The following is a 17,738-nucleotide window of genomic DNA, read 5'->3' as shown; positions in this document are numbered from 1 at the left end:
ATCGCTCCCGCTACAGGTTATAATACAAAAAAATCTACTAAAGCAGTACAATACTTTAGTATCATAACCTACAATACTAACGATAGTTTTAACCTATCGTAGCGACAGTTGCAATCGCAATCTCTGAAGATCTCGGAGGTTGCGATAGTCAGCATCAATAGTATCGATGCTATCGATAGTCCTATCAATATTATTGCTGTGGCGACAACTATACGCCACCTGTCACAACAATAAAATCACGCGGCGCTATCAGTCAAAAACAGTGAAAAGTTTAAATCGCGCAAGCAAAGATTTATTTAACCTCCGACACAACATCGTCGGAGCCGCGGTTCCTCAGGCATACACGTAGCTTAATGGAAAATCTTTCCTTTGGTGGCGGTTGAGCCTAATCATTGCTCCCGTTACATTTCTATTAATATTATTAATATTACTCTTACTGCTTTTACTCAACTATCGATGGCCTTTCGATTGTAGGCTAACGATTGGCATCGCTAGGAACGGCTAGGAAGGATGATGTCATTTATTTGTGTCATTATCATTTGTCGCTGTCGCCTCGTCTGTTGTTCAAATAAATTGTACTTCACGCCAGTGATTCGGAGCCAATGTAATCAAATGAACTGCGCTATGATTGGATATTTTATCAATGAAACTGAACGCAATTGGACAAAAGATTGTTTTCTTCACTTTTGTTTAAATAGAATTAAGGCATAAACGTTTATCTAAACTTGGCCGGCGGTCGCCATGTTTGTTGAAAACGTAAACGGAAAAGAAAGCGGCTTTTTTATGTAAGTTTAATGTAAGAAAAGTGCGTACGTTTAACACGATTCTGACTTCCTGAAGGTGATATGAAAAAGTTATCCTTTTTATAATACTCATTTCTTCATATGAAAAGACTTACCATGGCGTTGCCATTAGAAATATCAAGAACTTTCAATCTTTATGTTACCCATGTGCATGGAGATGGTAATTTTCTGAGGATAAGCGGACAGCTCGATAAACAAGCCTCTTTAATGCTGGAGTCCCTCTTCGAGAACGCTCGTGAAAACTTGGAGAAAGGTGTCGGCGCTGTCCCCCCAGGAGCTATTCAAGAAGGTATAATTTGTGCCGCCAAATACAGAGATGGTATCTACTACCGTGCTAAAGTAACAAACACGACAAACCTCGCTACTGGTCTGGTAGGCGTTCATTTCATCGATTATGGCAACAAAGACACCATTTCGTTAAGTACCATCAGATTTCTGGACAATTATGACCCTATGTTTCTCAAACTCCGTGGCCAAGCATCAGATTACTACCTTTCGCGACTTATGCAGCCCTCTGGTAAATGGGAAGAACCACTTATATTGAAACTACAAAGTCTAATTTGTTATGCAGAGTATCCAGCTACTATTGATGTGAATACTCATACATTGCCTATAATTTCTATTCAATATAAGGGTACAGATTTATCTTCTCATCTAGTCAATAACAGATTGGGTGTCCCTCTGTCAGTTACCAAACAAGAAATGTTACTCCTTCAAATTTCTGGAGACACACAGCAAGTCAACTGGCAGCCAAATTTTGTGAATGAGTCTGTTTCTTACCCTGAACATGTGCCTTTTATTATAAATCAAAACTTTCCCTCCAATCCTGCATCTGCCATGAGGTTACAGCAGCAGAATGTTTCATTGCCATTTACCAGTGCCCTACCTTCACCTTCTATGATCAGTCAACGATTAGTTGTGAACAGAGTGGCAAGGAACTCTGTGAATTTGAAGCCATCTCGTCAGCCACAACTTGCTGTGTCATCCCCCATGGCAGTTCCAGCTTCACCCCCTCAAATGACACCACCTATAAATTTGAACAAACCACCATCCCCTAAGAAATCAGCAACCTATAAAAGTAGACTATTGGAGCAAAATTCTCAGCACAAAGTGTGTGTATCATTTGCTGATGAAGGACCAGAGTTATTTGCTGTGCAGCTGGTGGCTGACGGGAAAAAATTTCAGGAAATGATGGATGATATAAATAGGCGACCCCACAGCAGTCTCACAGAGCCTCCGATGATCGGCACTGTGTGCCTTGGTCGCATGTCGGGAGACCGCATTATCTGCCGAGCAATAGTCATGAATTTATCTGGCTCTCAGTGCAAACTTTTCTTTGTTGATTTTGGTGATACTGAAATGGTATCATACTATGACATTTTTGACATACCAGAGGAGTTTGTGAAACCCAATGTGTTTGCGATGAGGTTTTGTTTGTCTGGAGTGAAGAAACTGGAGAAAGGGCCACACTTGATTGAGACATTCAAGCAGTTAGTTAATAACAAGGTTCTCACGTTGAGAGTGGTGGCGCCCGAGGGACCTCCATTGATTCAGTATGGAGAATTGTATTTGGATAATAAGAATCTGTTGGATATATTGATGGCAAATGTGAAGGATAAGCTGCAATTCAAGTTCATGGAAACGCTTCAGCTGGGATCACGGCAATCTGTACTGGTTTCCTATGTGGACAGCTGCATTAAGTTCTTCATACAGTTGTCTGACAAGATTGATGAGTTAAACACTGTAATGGATGCTGTTAAGAGCCACTGTGAGAACAGTTCATCTCCAGGGGAGTTGCCATTAGGTGCAGCATGCTGTGCTCGGTTCCCGGATGATGACAACTGGTACCGAGCCATGGTGAGGGGAACTAAAGGGAGCAAAGTGGTGGTTGCCTATGTGGACTATGGAAATGAACAGGAAGTAGATGTGGCCGACTTGAGGACAATCACCCCAGACCTCATAAGGCTGCCAGCTCAAGCCATGAAGTGTGCATTGAAGGTGAGTGTTTTATTCTGTTCTCAATAGATATAACAATTGAAACAAATTTCTTTATTGAGAATTATTTTCAACTAGTTTTTGCCCAGGGTAAATGTGTAATACCCATGAAAATTTTAAGAAAAATAGGAATTATTCTATGTTTGATGTCAGATATTTAAAATTTAGTTGTATGGATATATTAATTATGTTTGTCTTTTTTTTCTGCCAATCAGTCATGTGTCAACAGCAAAGGCCTTCAATCTAGGTCAAAACCTAAATAAATGAGCTAGATGTTTTCTTTATAGCAAACATTGACTCATTTGATTTATTGCTAAATTTCAAATAAGTAAAATCATAGGGATTTTGCTATAATTATGATTAATATAATAAATGTGAAAATTATATTATGAATGTTAAGTTTGTCTGTCTGTTGGTTACGCTTTCACTCCTAAATCACTGGACCAATTTTGATGAAATTTGGTACAGATCTAGAATCAAACCACGCAGCTGAAGTCGTGGGTAAAAGCTTGTGTTTTATAATGATGGATCAGGCTTATGTCAAACTTTATAACATGTTTGATTATCCATAGCATATTTTTCTCATAGGGCTTCGAAAACAAACCAATAGAAACGAAGACATCTAACCTCCTAGAGATGCTAGCTTTAGAAAAGACCCTGATGGCACACGTTGTGGGCATGTTGTCCAGTGATACCATGCTGGTGTCCCTAATTGATGATACTGTCAACCCTCCATTGGATGTGGCTCGGAGGATGACCCAACTATCACAGCCGAGGAGTAATATTGAGGTGAGTAATTTGAAAAAGCACAATCAAATTTTCCATGAATTTTTGTTCTTTTTATAATTTTAATACTATGGGTCAGGTTTGTATGCAAAGGTTTTGGTGGTCAGAAAGGAGTCTCTTTATGTAAAATCACAATTATAAAATCCAACACTGTTATTATTATGGTGCAATTCTAAGAATTAATTCAATTCATTCTATAGATTAGTTTTAGAGAGTATTTACACAATAATGTCCAGGAATCCAGGATGGAAAAATAAAAATGTTTGTTTTTTAAAGTGGACCCTGAACTTTTTATTAGTAAAGTAGTTAATAAAATTATTAATTAATGAAAACTATTTTGATTTATCAGCGACTGAACAGATACATTCTACTTTGTAATACCTAGTTATGTAACTAGATTTCAAGACTTATTTACAAAATATAATGACAACTACATTATTTAGAATTTATTTTTTTCCAGTGTAGGTCATGTATATGCACTCAATAACTTATGCATTAGATGGTTGGAACCTTGCTTCTGTTATAATATTTAGTTTTTTTTTCGTTGTATTACACCCAGAAAATTAGTAAACCCTAGACACTTCTGGAATGCGGAGTAGCACTTTACATTGGTTTTAATTTAATAAAATTATTTGCCAAATAAAAGCTATAAAAATATTTATCAAAATCGGTATTGGAAATGCATTGCGGTAACCACTAGTCCTATGGTCTTCCTATTCAGCCTAAAGCCACGACTCCGGTGCGCAAAGAAGCGCCAGAAACCTTCAGTTCCCCGGAAGGCAGCGTTCCCGACGACAGCCGAAAGAAGAGTTTCCGAAGAGAGAAGAGTTTCAAAGACGAACGCAGCGCAGGCAGCGAGGAATTTGGGAAGAGAGCTGGAAGCTTCCGCAGCAGGTTGGAATCTTTCTCCCATCTTTGGGTGTTAATTGTACTGTCCACTACTTTGCCTCGGGAACTATGGTCCGCTGTCCGACATTAATCTCTGCCATTTTATCCCGATTTCGACTTCCATAGCAAGTCCATCGGTCTTACATCATCTTTCGCGAAGTAAAGCCAGGATGGAGATGGCTCCTTGTAACTAGGCCCGGCGTAGGCGGCATCTGTTCTGGAAGTCTGCAGGCTTCCGCAATACGCGGTCGAACCGCGGGCGCGGCGGCTTTCTTGGGCGGCGGCTTTCTTGGGCGGCTTGTTTAAGTATTCATATAAGAAAGCTGCAGTAGAAGCTTTAAAGACAACTCGATGGATCAATGCTCTTTTTTTTAATAGAAATAATTTTTCTTTCACAAATCAACAGGAGATCTACCCAGAACTGAAAATTGTCATTTTAAAAATATATTTTTATAGTACACATTTAATTTGAGAATCAATAAGGAATCGCTTTATTGTAAAATTCTCATTTGATGATATCCACAAATTTGAAAATTTTCTATTCATTTTCTAATCTAGAATGATAAAACAACTTCAAACTGTCATTTTACTCGATAAGCGAAACCGCGATGTTGTGGATTTCTAGCTAGACGAACTATTGTAGTTCAGTAATTTTTTTGTGATATCACAAAAAAGTGCTAAATGACTCATGATTTTGACCTTCAATTCGGTTCTTTGAACCCCATTCGCTCGTTCAGTGTTGTAAAACTATTATAAAATCCAGTTCAGTCCTGTGGTGCCTCTAAAATGTTTAGAAGGTAATTATTGTGGTGGTATTAGGCGTAGATTTTTGGGAGTATGTATTGATGTGTGTGTGTTTGTGCAGGGACAAGGATAGTTTTGACAGATCCGGCCCAGGGCGGCACAGTGAGAAGTTTGGAGGGAAACCTGACCGGGGCGATAGGTAAGTTGAATCTGTATTATTTTTTTTTTATAATATTTGTCTCATTTTGATGTGCCTACCTAAATATTGTACCTGCAAACAAAATTTATAAGAGATCTAATTTCGAAACTGGCACCTCATTTAAAAAAAACAAAAAAGAAAGACAATTTGTCATCAAATTGTCTTTCTTTTTTGTTTTTTTTTAAATTTAAAAAATTATCTCATGATAATTTTGAAGTGAGCAAATTGTCTCAAAATTTTGTGTGGCAGTAGTAACACTGCTTGTGTCGTCTCTTTCTATCTTAGAGATCTTTGATAAGAAAGTGCATTCTATACAGAACTGTAAACAGTGCTTACTGACTGCCTGAGGCTTCGCTCACGTATTAATGGTGGCCTTGTTGTTTTAAGCTTAACCTATAAGCTTTTTGTGTAACAACAAACACATAAAAAAAGATTACAGAGTCTATGATTATTTTTTTTCTATTTGCATATTAAATCCATTTTGAAGCCTTATTAGCTGAACGTGGCCTTTCGGTCCTTTCAAGACTGTTGGCTCTGTCTACCCCGCAAGGGATATAGACGTGATATTTAATTACTCCGAATTGAGGGCAATCTTGATATATGAACATGACGAATGAATCATAATTTATTTACAAATTGCAGACATAACATCTAACAGTAAACAATATAGTTTCGGTTCAAATTCACATTAATAAATATTTGCATAAGGTATACATTACTTCACCCGTAAAGGGCGATTATGTTTCTTATCAACTGACCATTTGTTTTGTCGGGCTCAAACCTTAAAAACTTTCTATATCTATGTATGTTCTCTAACGCTGGCATTTTTATTGCTATTGTTAAATGTCTTTAACTTTGATGAATAGTTTCAAAGTAGTTATTATGGACCAGCAGGCGATAATGTTCTTAGAATCTTAAATATATGTCTTTCAGTTATAAGAAAGCGTAATTATAGTGTATGTATATGCACAGTTACAACCGTAGTGATTCGCTAAGTCAAATTTTATATTTCTCAATATTGTTGATCGTGTTTTAACGATAATATATTTATGATTGAAGTATTTTTTTGGCCTTAAACATTAATAGAACATGATTAAACTAATATTCCGCTATAAAACTTTCATTATTTGAAATCAAAGGATACTACAGTGAAACCTGGTAAATTGGGATCTCAAGGGACCAAGACATATGTACCAATTATTGAGAGTTTCCAATAATCCAGTTTTCCAATTAAACAGGTTTAAAATTATAGTTGTCTCATTTACAGAGGCCCCTTTACAGAGGTAGAAATGTGCCTTTATTCTTTTATTAGACGTGGCAATGTTAATAAAAATGCGTATTTTTGGTGTTAAGAATTTAATGTAATAGATATGATTGTACTACATATAAAAAAAAACAATATTGTAACGATTATGACTTAAAGTAATCGGTAATGGTTGTTTGTACTTGATTGCTAGTTGCTGAAACCTGTTTCTCGATATAATAAATTCGATCAAAAATATTAGAATCATCAACATTTGACATTTCGAAATACTTGTGTAAAGTTTCTAAAGCTTCCATTGCCTCACACTTTGAAATTTTCACTGGAGTCTCTTCACAGTCTTCTTCCTCTTCTTCTTCTTCTGTGTCCAAAGAAGAATACATAGCAACTATGTCATCATCATTGAGCTCCTCTGAAATGAGTACATTATTATCCATAGAAACGAAATCCTGAAAAGTCGCCTGTTGCTCATTCCTACATTCAGTAAATAATTTATCCCATTCTGGAAAAGTTTCACAGATCTCTGGCTCCTCTTGTAGGCTCTCAGGTTCAGATACATTCGTGACTTTGAATCCAGCTTTTTTGAAGCAATTACTAATTGTAGTTTTGCTAACAGAAAACCAAGCTTTTCTCGCAAATCTCATGGCCTGGAGGATGTTAATTTCTGGGCTTTTATCCTCTTCTATAGATTTAAGAACATACTGAACAACTTCCTTCCTGTAGTAAACTTTAAAGTTGTTGATAATACCCTGATCCATGGGCTGTAATTTACTTGTGGTATTGGCGGGTAAGTACAATAATGTAACATAGTCTAATTTGGGCATATTGTTGTGAGCTGTGCAGTTGTCAACAAACATAATGATCTTTCGTTTTTGGGCCCTCATATCGGCGTTCACTTTTTTTAACCAATCTGCAAATAATTCAGAAGTCATCCAGGCCTTTTTATTGTTTTTATAATTAACAGGCAACATTTTAATACCCTTGAAGCATCTTGGGCTCTTAGATTTTCCAATTAAAAGAAGTGGCAGTTTTTCAGTCCCAGACATATTTGCACTTACAAGTACTGTGACCCGATCTTTACTCAATTTACCACCATGGCAAGGCTGACCTTTGAACGTAAATGTTTTATCCGGAAGACACTTGTAGAATAAGCCCGCTTCATCGGCGTTGAATACGTCATCGGGGGAATAATCGTGTAATAAAGCTGGAAGGTTTTTAATCCACTCATTACATTCGTTATTGTCCACAGAATTGCTCTCGCCACAAACATTTTTGAATGTGATATCGTTTCTTTTCTTAAATCCTTCCAACCACCCATTACTGCCAGAAAAATTATCAAAATGGAGCTTTTTTGCAAATTCTTCAGCTTTCTCTTTAATCATTGGTCCGCTTATTGGAATGTTATTATTCCGTACCTGCTTTATCCATGTACAGAGACACTTTTCAAGTTCAGGATACTCTGCGGCTCGTATTCGTTTGAGTTTTCCTTTTCCATCAATACACTGAGACCGAATTTTCTCGTTATTTTGAATAATTCTACACAGGGTTGACTTTGGTATGTTATTCTCCCTACACAGTCACGCGACTTTCCACAATCATAATCTGATAGAAGTTTTAATTTTTCAGATACTGATAACATTTTATATTTACGTTTAGACATTTTGTACACTTTTATTTCCTTGTTTTAAGATCAAAACCTGAGATAGTACTGATAAACAAAGCATGCGCGGAAGACGATGCGAAATGTTTGTAAACAAACATGTCAAAACGTGTTCAGACCTGATTAATTTGTCTCACTTATACAGATAATTGAGCTACACAATCTCAATTATAGAGGTAAACATCGAAAAAGTCTTAGAATCCAAATCTCATTTAACCAGTTTCAAAAAGTCCCATTAACAGAGGTAATTTAATGAAAAAGAACCGGGACCTCATTGCAACTCTTAATAATAGAGGTTTCTCACTTATCCAGGTCCCACTTAACCAGGTTTCACTGTAAAACGTTAAGTCTGCGAATTGTCGATAGAAAGTGATGGATAGTGCTTCACTTACGTGCTGAAAATTATCGTTATTTAATGCGATGGTCGTTTTCACCTCTCGTTTATTGTTTTAATGTGTTTTGCTCCATTGAAGATTACCTATTGTAAGAAATCGGGTTTATTTAAATATTTTCTTCTTTGTTTCATCGTTATATCGGTCTCAATAAAAACACCTTTATTTATCGAATTATTTTTCTTTCCCAAACAGACGTGGCGGGCCCAAGCCCTGGGATAGTTCTCCTCCTGCGCCCGCGCCATCCGCGGTAGGCGACGCCGAATGGGATGAATCCCCCGCCCCTCCGCCCTCGCAACCCGCCCCCTCTCGCCCCTTCAGAGATAATCGAGATCGGTGAGTTTATTAAATAAGTTGTAGGAACACACCACACAGATTGAGGTTGCCAAGTTTGAGATTTGTGTTATGGGATAACTTGCAAATACTACCAATAGATTTTCCATAGACTATAAAGTGATACAATAGACTCAATAGTAGCAAACGTATCTTGCAGTAACTAGAGTTGGGTTACTTTTATTTTTGTGGCAGAACGTAACATGTCCAAACTGCAAACACGAAGATGGTTTAAATTAATTAAATTGACAAATTGTGATTTTGCATAAATTACTAGACTAAACATTGACAAAATGTATCAACGTGTGTAAGTCAAATATAGTGTGTGAGGAATCTTTTAGAAGCTGTACGAAGAAATGTAAAAAATATCCTGAATCCTGTTTATGTTGATAACTACAGTACACCTTTACAAATATTCTATAGTTTCAAAAGGTATCCACTTAGCTCTAGGTTTTTTCGAAACGAAAAATAATCACCGAATTTCGAATTTGACTGAATAAAATTCAACAGAAGAAAACCTAAGCCGGACCAAGAGAAGGCCGGTCAAAGGCCAGGTTGGAAGAGCAAAGAGCCTGGGGCCGGCAAAAGGCTGAGGCAGGCGGCCGAGGCTGCCTCGTCGGACGCTCAGAGTGCTCCTAAAGGCTCGGTTCAGGATCGCCTGAAACGGTACCGTGACGTGACCGTAACGTAGTCGTATCGCCTGTCACTGATCGCTTCACTTTGGCCCTTTACTGTAATTTCACACAAGAAATTGCGCTCTTTCCCGTAGGGGTTTGGCAGTATTTACTCCTCCGGGAAATTTGTGTCATGAATTCCTAAATTATAGTCTGTTAAAATGCGGCTTGATTAAGATGACAGCTGATAAATAATGATAAACATTTTTGGCCTTTAAAGGCGACCGGCGACCTATGCTTTAAATAATATTGTATTTCTTTTTTGTATCTTCTTCTTGATTATCGAAATGGTTTTTATTAGAAAGAGACCATCAGTTCAAGCTATTAGCTATTATATTTGGGATTGAAATGAAATTGATATCGTCAATCAAGTCATCATGTATCAAGCTATATTTTATCAAATGTCAAAACTAATAACAATATAAGCAGTTCAAAATTACAGTTTTGGGCCCAAATGATTCCATATTAATGCCGGTTAAAACTGGTCTATCTCGGTTAAATCATCGACTTGTGATTAACATAAGCTAGATTAACATCAGTGAAATCGAGTTGGGCAAGGATCGTCGTTCGATAACTAAAACATGAATAACAAAGAAAGCGATTAATGTATAATACATGCTTTACGCGCGAAGAGCGGTTTAACAAATACTTACGACGCTGTAGGAGCGTTTGCAAGCTAATCGCGCATTATTTAAGAAAAAAAAAACAAACACGCTATTGTAATTAAAAGAGCTGCGGCATTAATATTTGAATCGTTCTCGTTTCCCCGCCCTATTTGCTTGCGGTCACGCTCGCTGGCGCACATTACCTTCGTATCGGCCGCGTTACATACTCGGCTTTTGTTTTTTATCACATTCCATCTGTTACATAGAGAGGCGTTTGGAAATAATCATCGATTCCGGCACATTTTTTTGTTACGTGTTCTCGCCTCATTGCACCTGTTTTGGTTTTAATTGTTGTGTACTTAATTGGTGTGGTCTGTAAAATTAATTAGTTTGAAAACTTTCTTGCTTTTTATCTTAAGTTTCACTGTAAGATTTCATATTAATATCGCAATGTCGTTTTATTCCTTTTTCTTGTGTAACCTATTGCAGTAGTCACTTGTTTACTCATGCGTTTCAAAATGTTTGTTTATTTAACCTTCATTAACTTATCGTACGCTTAATTAAGTCTACTATAACGTATAATTATTAATTTACAGCGATAATAAATTCAATCATGAAGAGAACAGAAACGATGAATGGGGCAACAAAAATCGGGAAAATCGTCCGGAGCGACGGGACGTGCGCGGCGATCGGAGGGACAACTGGGGTGATAAGAAGGAGAACTTTCAGAAACGGGAGTATGTACCACGAGAGAGTAGAGCGCCAAGAGAGGATAGAGGTCCTAGGGAAGACAGGGGTCCCAGAGAAGACAGACCTCACAGGAGTAATTTCACTCCGAGAGATCGCGCCGAAAGAGCCGACAAATCGTTCGGATCGGACAACGACCGACGATCGAACAAAAGCTTCGGCTCCCAAGACAGCGGAGGACGCGCCGGCCGCGCCCCGCCTTACAAAAGCCGCAGCAAATTCACACAAGTGCAATATAAAGAGCTGCAAAGCCCAGTGCCTTTGGAAACTCCATTCGCAGAGCAGACGGTCGAAATTGGCGCCCAACACGAGGTTTCCGTCACGTGGATAATATCACCGGAGAGTTTCTACACGCAAATCTTGTCACTGCAACCGAAATTCCTGGAAATGATGCATAAAATACCTGAACTGTATAAAGGCGTGAAGTCGTACACGGGAATGGTGCCGGTTGGAGCGTCAGTACTGGCCAGGTACCCGGCCGATGGGGTTCTATACAGGGCTACAGTTGTGTCAGCTCAGCCGTTCTCAAAGTTTATAGTGAGATATGTTGACTTTGGGAATAAGCAGTTGGTTGATGCTAAAGATATATGGCAATTGGATCAGGAGTTGATGGATTTGCCCAAGATGGCCGTGCATTGTTCATTGTTGGGAGTGACGCCGAAGGATGGCGAATGGAAGGCGGACCCTGAGATAGATCTTTGCTTCAATGCGCCGAGGTACCAGTGTGTATTCCAAGAGAGTATTGATGATCAGCAGTATAAGGTGTCGTTGTGGAATAACGGTGTGAGCGTCGCGGATATGTTGGTCGAGAAGCAACTGGCTGTTTTGAGCGAGCATCAGTCGTCTGTTACTCTGAAAGGTGAACTATCTTTTTCACTTTATAGTGCATTTTCACAGCTAAAGTAATAGGTATCTAGGCTAATCTAGGGCAGCTTGTACCATATAATCCAATACGGCTTTGGTTCTCCCGCAAAGGTAGAAGAGGTCAGACGGGAGTTTACCTAATAAAGAATCATGATCAAAAGGCGGTTTCTCGTCTCGATGATGATGTAATCGGGAATAATAGCTTTGACCACATCTTAGAGCCAAATTCATGATTTAAATACCTTTCGCACTATACCTTGAGTTCCATTTACTCCTAAAGTTTTTCTTAGCAAAGTCCATTTATCTAAAGCCATCACGGTTGTCTTTTCTTTTTTTCCAATTATTATATATATTTTCAGACGAAGCCATCGACTTGACCATAATAGTGGGCCAGCAGATACTCTGCCGTGTGACGCACGTGGAATCCTTCGAGAAATTTTATATCCAGTTGGACTTGGAGAAAGCGAAGATGGTGGAAGAGGCTATCGCTAATTTCGATGAAGCCAAGGTAAGCTCAGATCGAAGCAATAGAATCACTCGTATAATAGCCTTTGTAAACTCATACATTGAAATGTTTAATTCAGTGCAGTGATAACATCAACTTTCATACAAAACCACTTGATTGGATGACGATATTACTCACATACAGATAAACAGACAGGAACTTTTTTTATACTTATCCTGCTACTTAAATACCGCATGATGCCATTTTTTTAATACATGCAATGTGCAAATGTTTATGTTAATTAATTGATCCATGGCCATATTTTTCTTTCCAGCTAACTCCACTAATAGACCACACCATCGTCGAAGGCGTCCACTGCACGGTGCGGCACGATGGCAAAATTTACCGCGCGATCCTGAGTGACGTCACAGACACTAATGCCATCACCGCGGTACTGCCGGACTACGGGCATACCATCACCACCTCTGTGGATAATGTAAGATATTATTCATCTATATGCCGTGTGGTTCCCGGCACCAATACAAAAAAGAATAGGACCACTCCATTTCTTTCCCATGGATGTCGTAAAAGGCGACTAAGGGATAGGCTTACAAACTTGGGATTCTTTTTTAGGCGATGGGCTAGCAACCTGTCACTATTTGAATCTCAATTCTATCATTAGCCAAATAGCTGAACGTGGTCATTCAGTCTTTTCAAGACTGTTTGCTCTGTCTACCCCGCAAGGGACATAGACGTGACCATATGTATGTATGTATTATTCATGTAACTTATGCTATAAAAGCTAAATTTATGGGTATCACGCATTTTAACTGGGTACCTATCGATTGGACCACTGACGCTCCATATTCGTAACTCTTTATCTATACCAATATTATAAGGCTGAAGAGTTTGTTTGAACGCGCTAATCTCAGGAACTACTGCTTCGAATAGAAAAATTATTTTTGTGTTTTATAGACCATTTATCGAGGAAGGCTTTAGGCTATTTATCATCTTAGGGGATTTCTGCCAGGCAACCAAATTTATTTTTATTTTCAGCTAATGATCCTGCCGAGTGAATTAAGCGTGTACTACTACCAATCATTGACATGTCAACTCAATAACTACACGGAGGGGTCCCAAACTCTAATCAGCCTCGACGAGTTGAAGGAGAAACTCACGGGAAACAAGTTCATTATTTACGTGAATGATGTGCAAGACATCAGGTATTTATAAATATTTATTATCTTACTTACGTTTTACACATTTAAGATAGTTTTTATTTTTCAATCAATACAAATGTACCTAAAAAGTTAAAGTTTCTGTATATTGGTATTCTTATTATTGGTATTCTAACCCCGTATTCAATCATGCAATCTATTTTTCAGCTTGATAGCAACACTGTACGATAGCATAACCGGTCAAAAGATAGCCATATTCGAGCCAGACGAGGGCGCGTACGACGAAGTGGTCCAACTTTGTACGCGAGCAGTCTTCAACTACAACTTCGGCATGGCGTACATCTCGCATTCCGAGAACTTGAACGAGATATATCTGCAGAAGTCTACGGATAGTGAGAAGCTGGAAGTACTAGTGAATGAATTGTATAAATTCTATGAAGAAGGTTGGTAATAGTTTGATGACCGATAAAGAGTAAAGAAACATTATGAATGTTTCTTTTTTCTATTGTAAACTAGATTTACATACACATGCAAATCTAGTTTACAGTAGAAAAATAAAACACGTCCAAACCCAGAAAAAGCAAGCATTTACTACTGGAAGCATCTGGAGCTCTGTCAAATTAAAACGAAATTGAACAAGTTGTTTTTAAGTTCTTTCTTTACAAAAAAACATCAAGTCCTATGTTAATAATATTAATATGGAGAGGATAATATTAATTGACACTATTGTTCTTACAGGAACTCCTGAAGATCTCACCACATTCGAAGTAGATGGCCTTTGCGTTGCCAAATCTTCCGACGGCAACTGGTATAGATCCACCATCATCAGTGTTGAAGACGATCAAGTCAAAGTACAGTTCCCAGACTATGGAAACATGGAGACAGTCCCTAAGGATAATGTAAAGAAACTTGACCTGAAATTCTACGAACCTTGCGCTCTCGCGTTAGTCGTTAGTTTAGGATTAGTGGCTCTACAAGACGATGCGTTGGTCAAATTGACAGAATGGACGAATGAGAAGGAGGTGCAAGTCACTCTTGCCCTCGGAACTGACGGCTGGCTGGCCAGTTTACATCTAGATGGCGTAGACCTCGCAATGAAGTTGGTTAACGAGAAATTGGCAACTCCCCAAGTGGATTCTACCGAAGAGAAGAAAGAGGAGGCGGTAGTCGAAGAACCTATTTCTCTTCCGGTTGGTTGCACGCAAGTATACATCAGCCACATTGACACCCCTGGACACTTCTGGCTGCAAATGCTAGATAAGATTGATAAAATCGAAGGGATACAAGCAGAGCTTCAAGCTAATGCAGAATCGTACGGAGAAATCGAAGATAGAGATATGGGAACGTTGTGTGTTGCAAAATACTTAGCAGACGATCAGTGGTACCGCGCGGAGATTCTAGATTCCGATTCTGACATCACGACGGTCCGGTTTATTGATTATGGTAACACTGATGTCTTGGACAACCAACCAGGGCTAATAAAGATAATACCGGATAGCATGAAAGATATTGAGCGGTTTGCGGTGAAATCTAGCGTGAACGCTGTTCCCACTGGTACTGGACAATGGTCTGAACCGGCTTCGGACTACTTCACACAACTAGTTGGTGACTTGTCTAACCCTGTAGATGCTCTAATAGTTCTCAAAGATGTCACTACCTATGTAGATATTTTTGTCAATGGCCAAAATCTCACTGACAAATTGGTCTCTGAAGGTTATGCTACTAAGGCTGAAGAAACGACTGAATGTGGCGATTATCCGTCCTGCTTCGCTAGTCACGTGAACTCTCCTTCAGAATTTTGGATTCAACTAGAATCGGCCGTACCAGAGCTACAAGCAATGGAAGCTGCTATGGTTGATGCTGATAACTTCCCTGAGCTCTCTGAAAAAGAGGAAGGAGTCATTTGCGCGGCAAAATATCCTGAAGATGGCGCTTGGTATAGAGCACAAATAATTGTCGATGGTTCTGAAGGTACTGAGGTGCTTTTCATGGATTACGGAAATGCTTCGATTGCCAACGAATTGCGAAGTCTCCCAGACGAGTTAAAAATTAAACCAGCACTTTCCAGGAAGTGTGCCTTACAAAAACCCCGAGACATTAAATGGTCGCGAAAATCGGAAGTTAGATTCAATGAGTTGGCTGCGGATGGAGAAACTATTTTCAATGTGCAGTTTATCGCGTCAGGGGATATTTCAATAGTAGAACTTTACTTGGAGAGTAAATCTGTGACAGAGGAATTAGTAGGACTTTGTGAAGAGCATCCGGCAAATGAAAGGCCAACTCCGGTTGGGCAAGATTTGCATGGCAGTGGCAAAATTTGCTACTTGAATTCGTTAGATGAATTCTATGTCCAACTTGATGAAACTGTGAGTAATTTGGATAAAGTACTAGATGGTTTGATAAATGCCGCAGAGTTTTTACCAGCTACAGACTTGAAAGTGGGATCAATTTGTGCAGCATTTTGGACAGAAGATGAACAGTGGTATAGGGCCAGAGTTTTAGAGTTTTGCGATGTCGGCAGTCACGTACAGTTCATAGACTATGGTAACAAGGCGAAGTGCGAGGATTTCAAGCAACTTCCGGAAGATCTAACCCTAATAGAGCCTCTTGCAAAATGTTGTAGACTGGCTGGAATAAGAGATGATAGTTCAATAAATGAGATTATCAAATGCAAGCTTGACGATCTCGCTGCAGATGAATCCACAACATTCCAAATAGAATTTTTAGATAGCACCAAAGAGCCGAATTTAGTGAAACTACTGCTGGAGGGTAAAGATGTTAGTGTAAGTCTCGCAACTACGTTGAAACAAACGAATGAGGTAGAAGAAACTAAAGATATTGTTGCGACAGAAGAAACTAAAGAGCTTGTTGTGACGAAAGAAACCATAAAAGAAATTGAAGACTTAGATACGAACAAAGAAATAGTGGAAACGAATAAAGATGCATCTGAAATAAATAAAGAATCAATAGAAACTAATAAAGTTGAATTACATACAACAAATAAAGCATCAGAAATTGTTAAAGATGTATCAGATGTTATAGAAAAGCCTACAACGGCAGCGGACGCTCAGTCCACAATTAGTATTAGTGCTGAAACATCCAATGGGGAAATCATAGAAAACATTGACGTAGAATCTGAAATAAATACATCACAAGCAGATCTAGACGATAGTTTGGATAGCACGCACACAGTTGTAGAAAATAAATCATGCGTGAGCGACGATTTCGTTCTGGCATCGGAAGAACCAGAAGGGACAGACGCAGCATATGAAACAAATGTCTCATCATCAACCCTTGAAAAATCAGACGACACAGTTAAAACGCCTGAAAGAGATGAATCGAAAGAGTCTATAACTGATACAGGATACACCAGTGATCAAGACAAGGTATCCTTATTTGAAACAGAACAGGTTTCGCCAGAGAAGTCGCCCAGTAAAGATACTCCAACCAAGACAAAGATTGAAACGAAAGAGATTGGACCAGGCGACGAAAGTGTTGCAAATAAAATAGAACCAGTGAATGATGTAAATAAGACAGGTTAAATTACTACATCACTAATACTGTATTATAAATCTCATTATACTCTTATTGCCAAGCAATATTTCCTTGTGATTAATGTTGAAATAAAACTATTGCTTATTTTTAATACTAAAGACATTGTTTTTAAAGTGATTATTGTAAAATCATTACATACTGTTGGAGAAACCAAACGACTGAAGTGAATTTCCCGTGTATTATAGCGGCAATGGTTTCTCTGTTTATAAAAGTTATATTTGTTATAAGTTTTTTAGTACTTGATTTATTGAAGAGTGTCCTGTGTTATTTATGTGTTTATTTTATGTTGTGTTTAGAATGTTGTCCCTGATTGAGTGCGAAATTGTAACGACGTTAATCTCTTGAAGTTTTTTTGTTGCACAAGAAAGTCTTTTTCGACAATAAACCTATTCTGTATAAAATGCTATATTTTATTTTTTGCAATGGCCATTAGAAGAGCATTCTCATTGCTTTCTCACTACCATGATTCAAGATGTCTGATACCTAGTTACCGTTTAGCATCCAGCTGTTGAAACAATCGTGACCTTGCAAAAGAACTCCTGCATAATGAAATGAAATATCATAAAATACATATATATATTATTTTCAATCGACATACTTTCAGACGTA

At 38.4% G+C, this 17,738-nt stretch overlaps 1 protein-coding gene across 2 annotated transcripts; it reads left to right on the top strand.

Moving 5' to 3' along the window:
- The first annotated feature begins 558 nt into the window (after window positions 1-558).
- Window positions 559-17,524, top strand: LOC106135089 (maternal protein tudor). Of its 2 annotated transcripts, XM_013335281.2 has the most exons (12): window positions 559-2,801; window positions 3,387-3,587; window positions 4,306-4,478; window positions 5,338-5,415; window positions 8,924-9,064; window positions 9,572-9,727; window positions 10,937-11,946; window positions 12,311-12,459; window positions 12,731-12,892; window positions 13,453-13,619; window positions 13,782-14,017; window positions 14,313-17,524. In XM_013335281.2, exons 1-12 carry the CDS (start codon window positions 885-887, stop codon window positions 17,114-17,116), a joined length of 7,194 nt encoding a protein of 2,397 aa, XP_013190735.2. In that variant the 5' UTR covers window positions 559-884; the 3' UTR covers window positions 17,117-17,524. The 2 variants fall into 2 exon arrangements, with proteins under 2 accessions (XP_013190735.2, XP_013190737.2); XM_013335283.2 differs by lacking the exon at window positions 9,572-9,727.
- Window positions 17,525-17,738: the final 214 nt, after the last annotated feature.

The sequence above is a fragment of the Amyelois transitella genome, chromosome 11 (assembly GCF_032362555.1).
Source record: "Amyelois transitella isolate CPQ chromosome 11, ilAmyTran1.1, whole genome shotgun sequence".
Taxonomy (NCBI): Eukaryota; Metazoa; Arthropoda; class Insecta; order Lepidoptera; family Pyralidae; genus Amyelois; species Amyelois transitella.
This window is presented reverse-complemented; position numbering and strand designations above follow the sequence as displayed.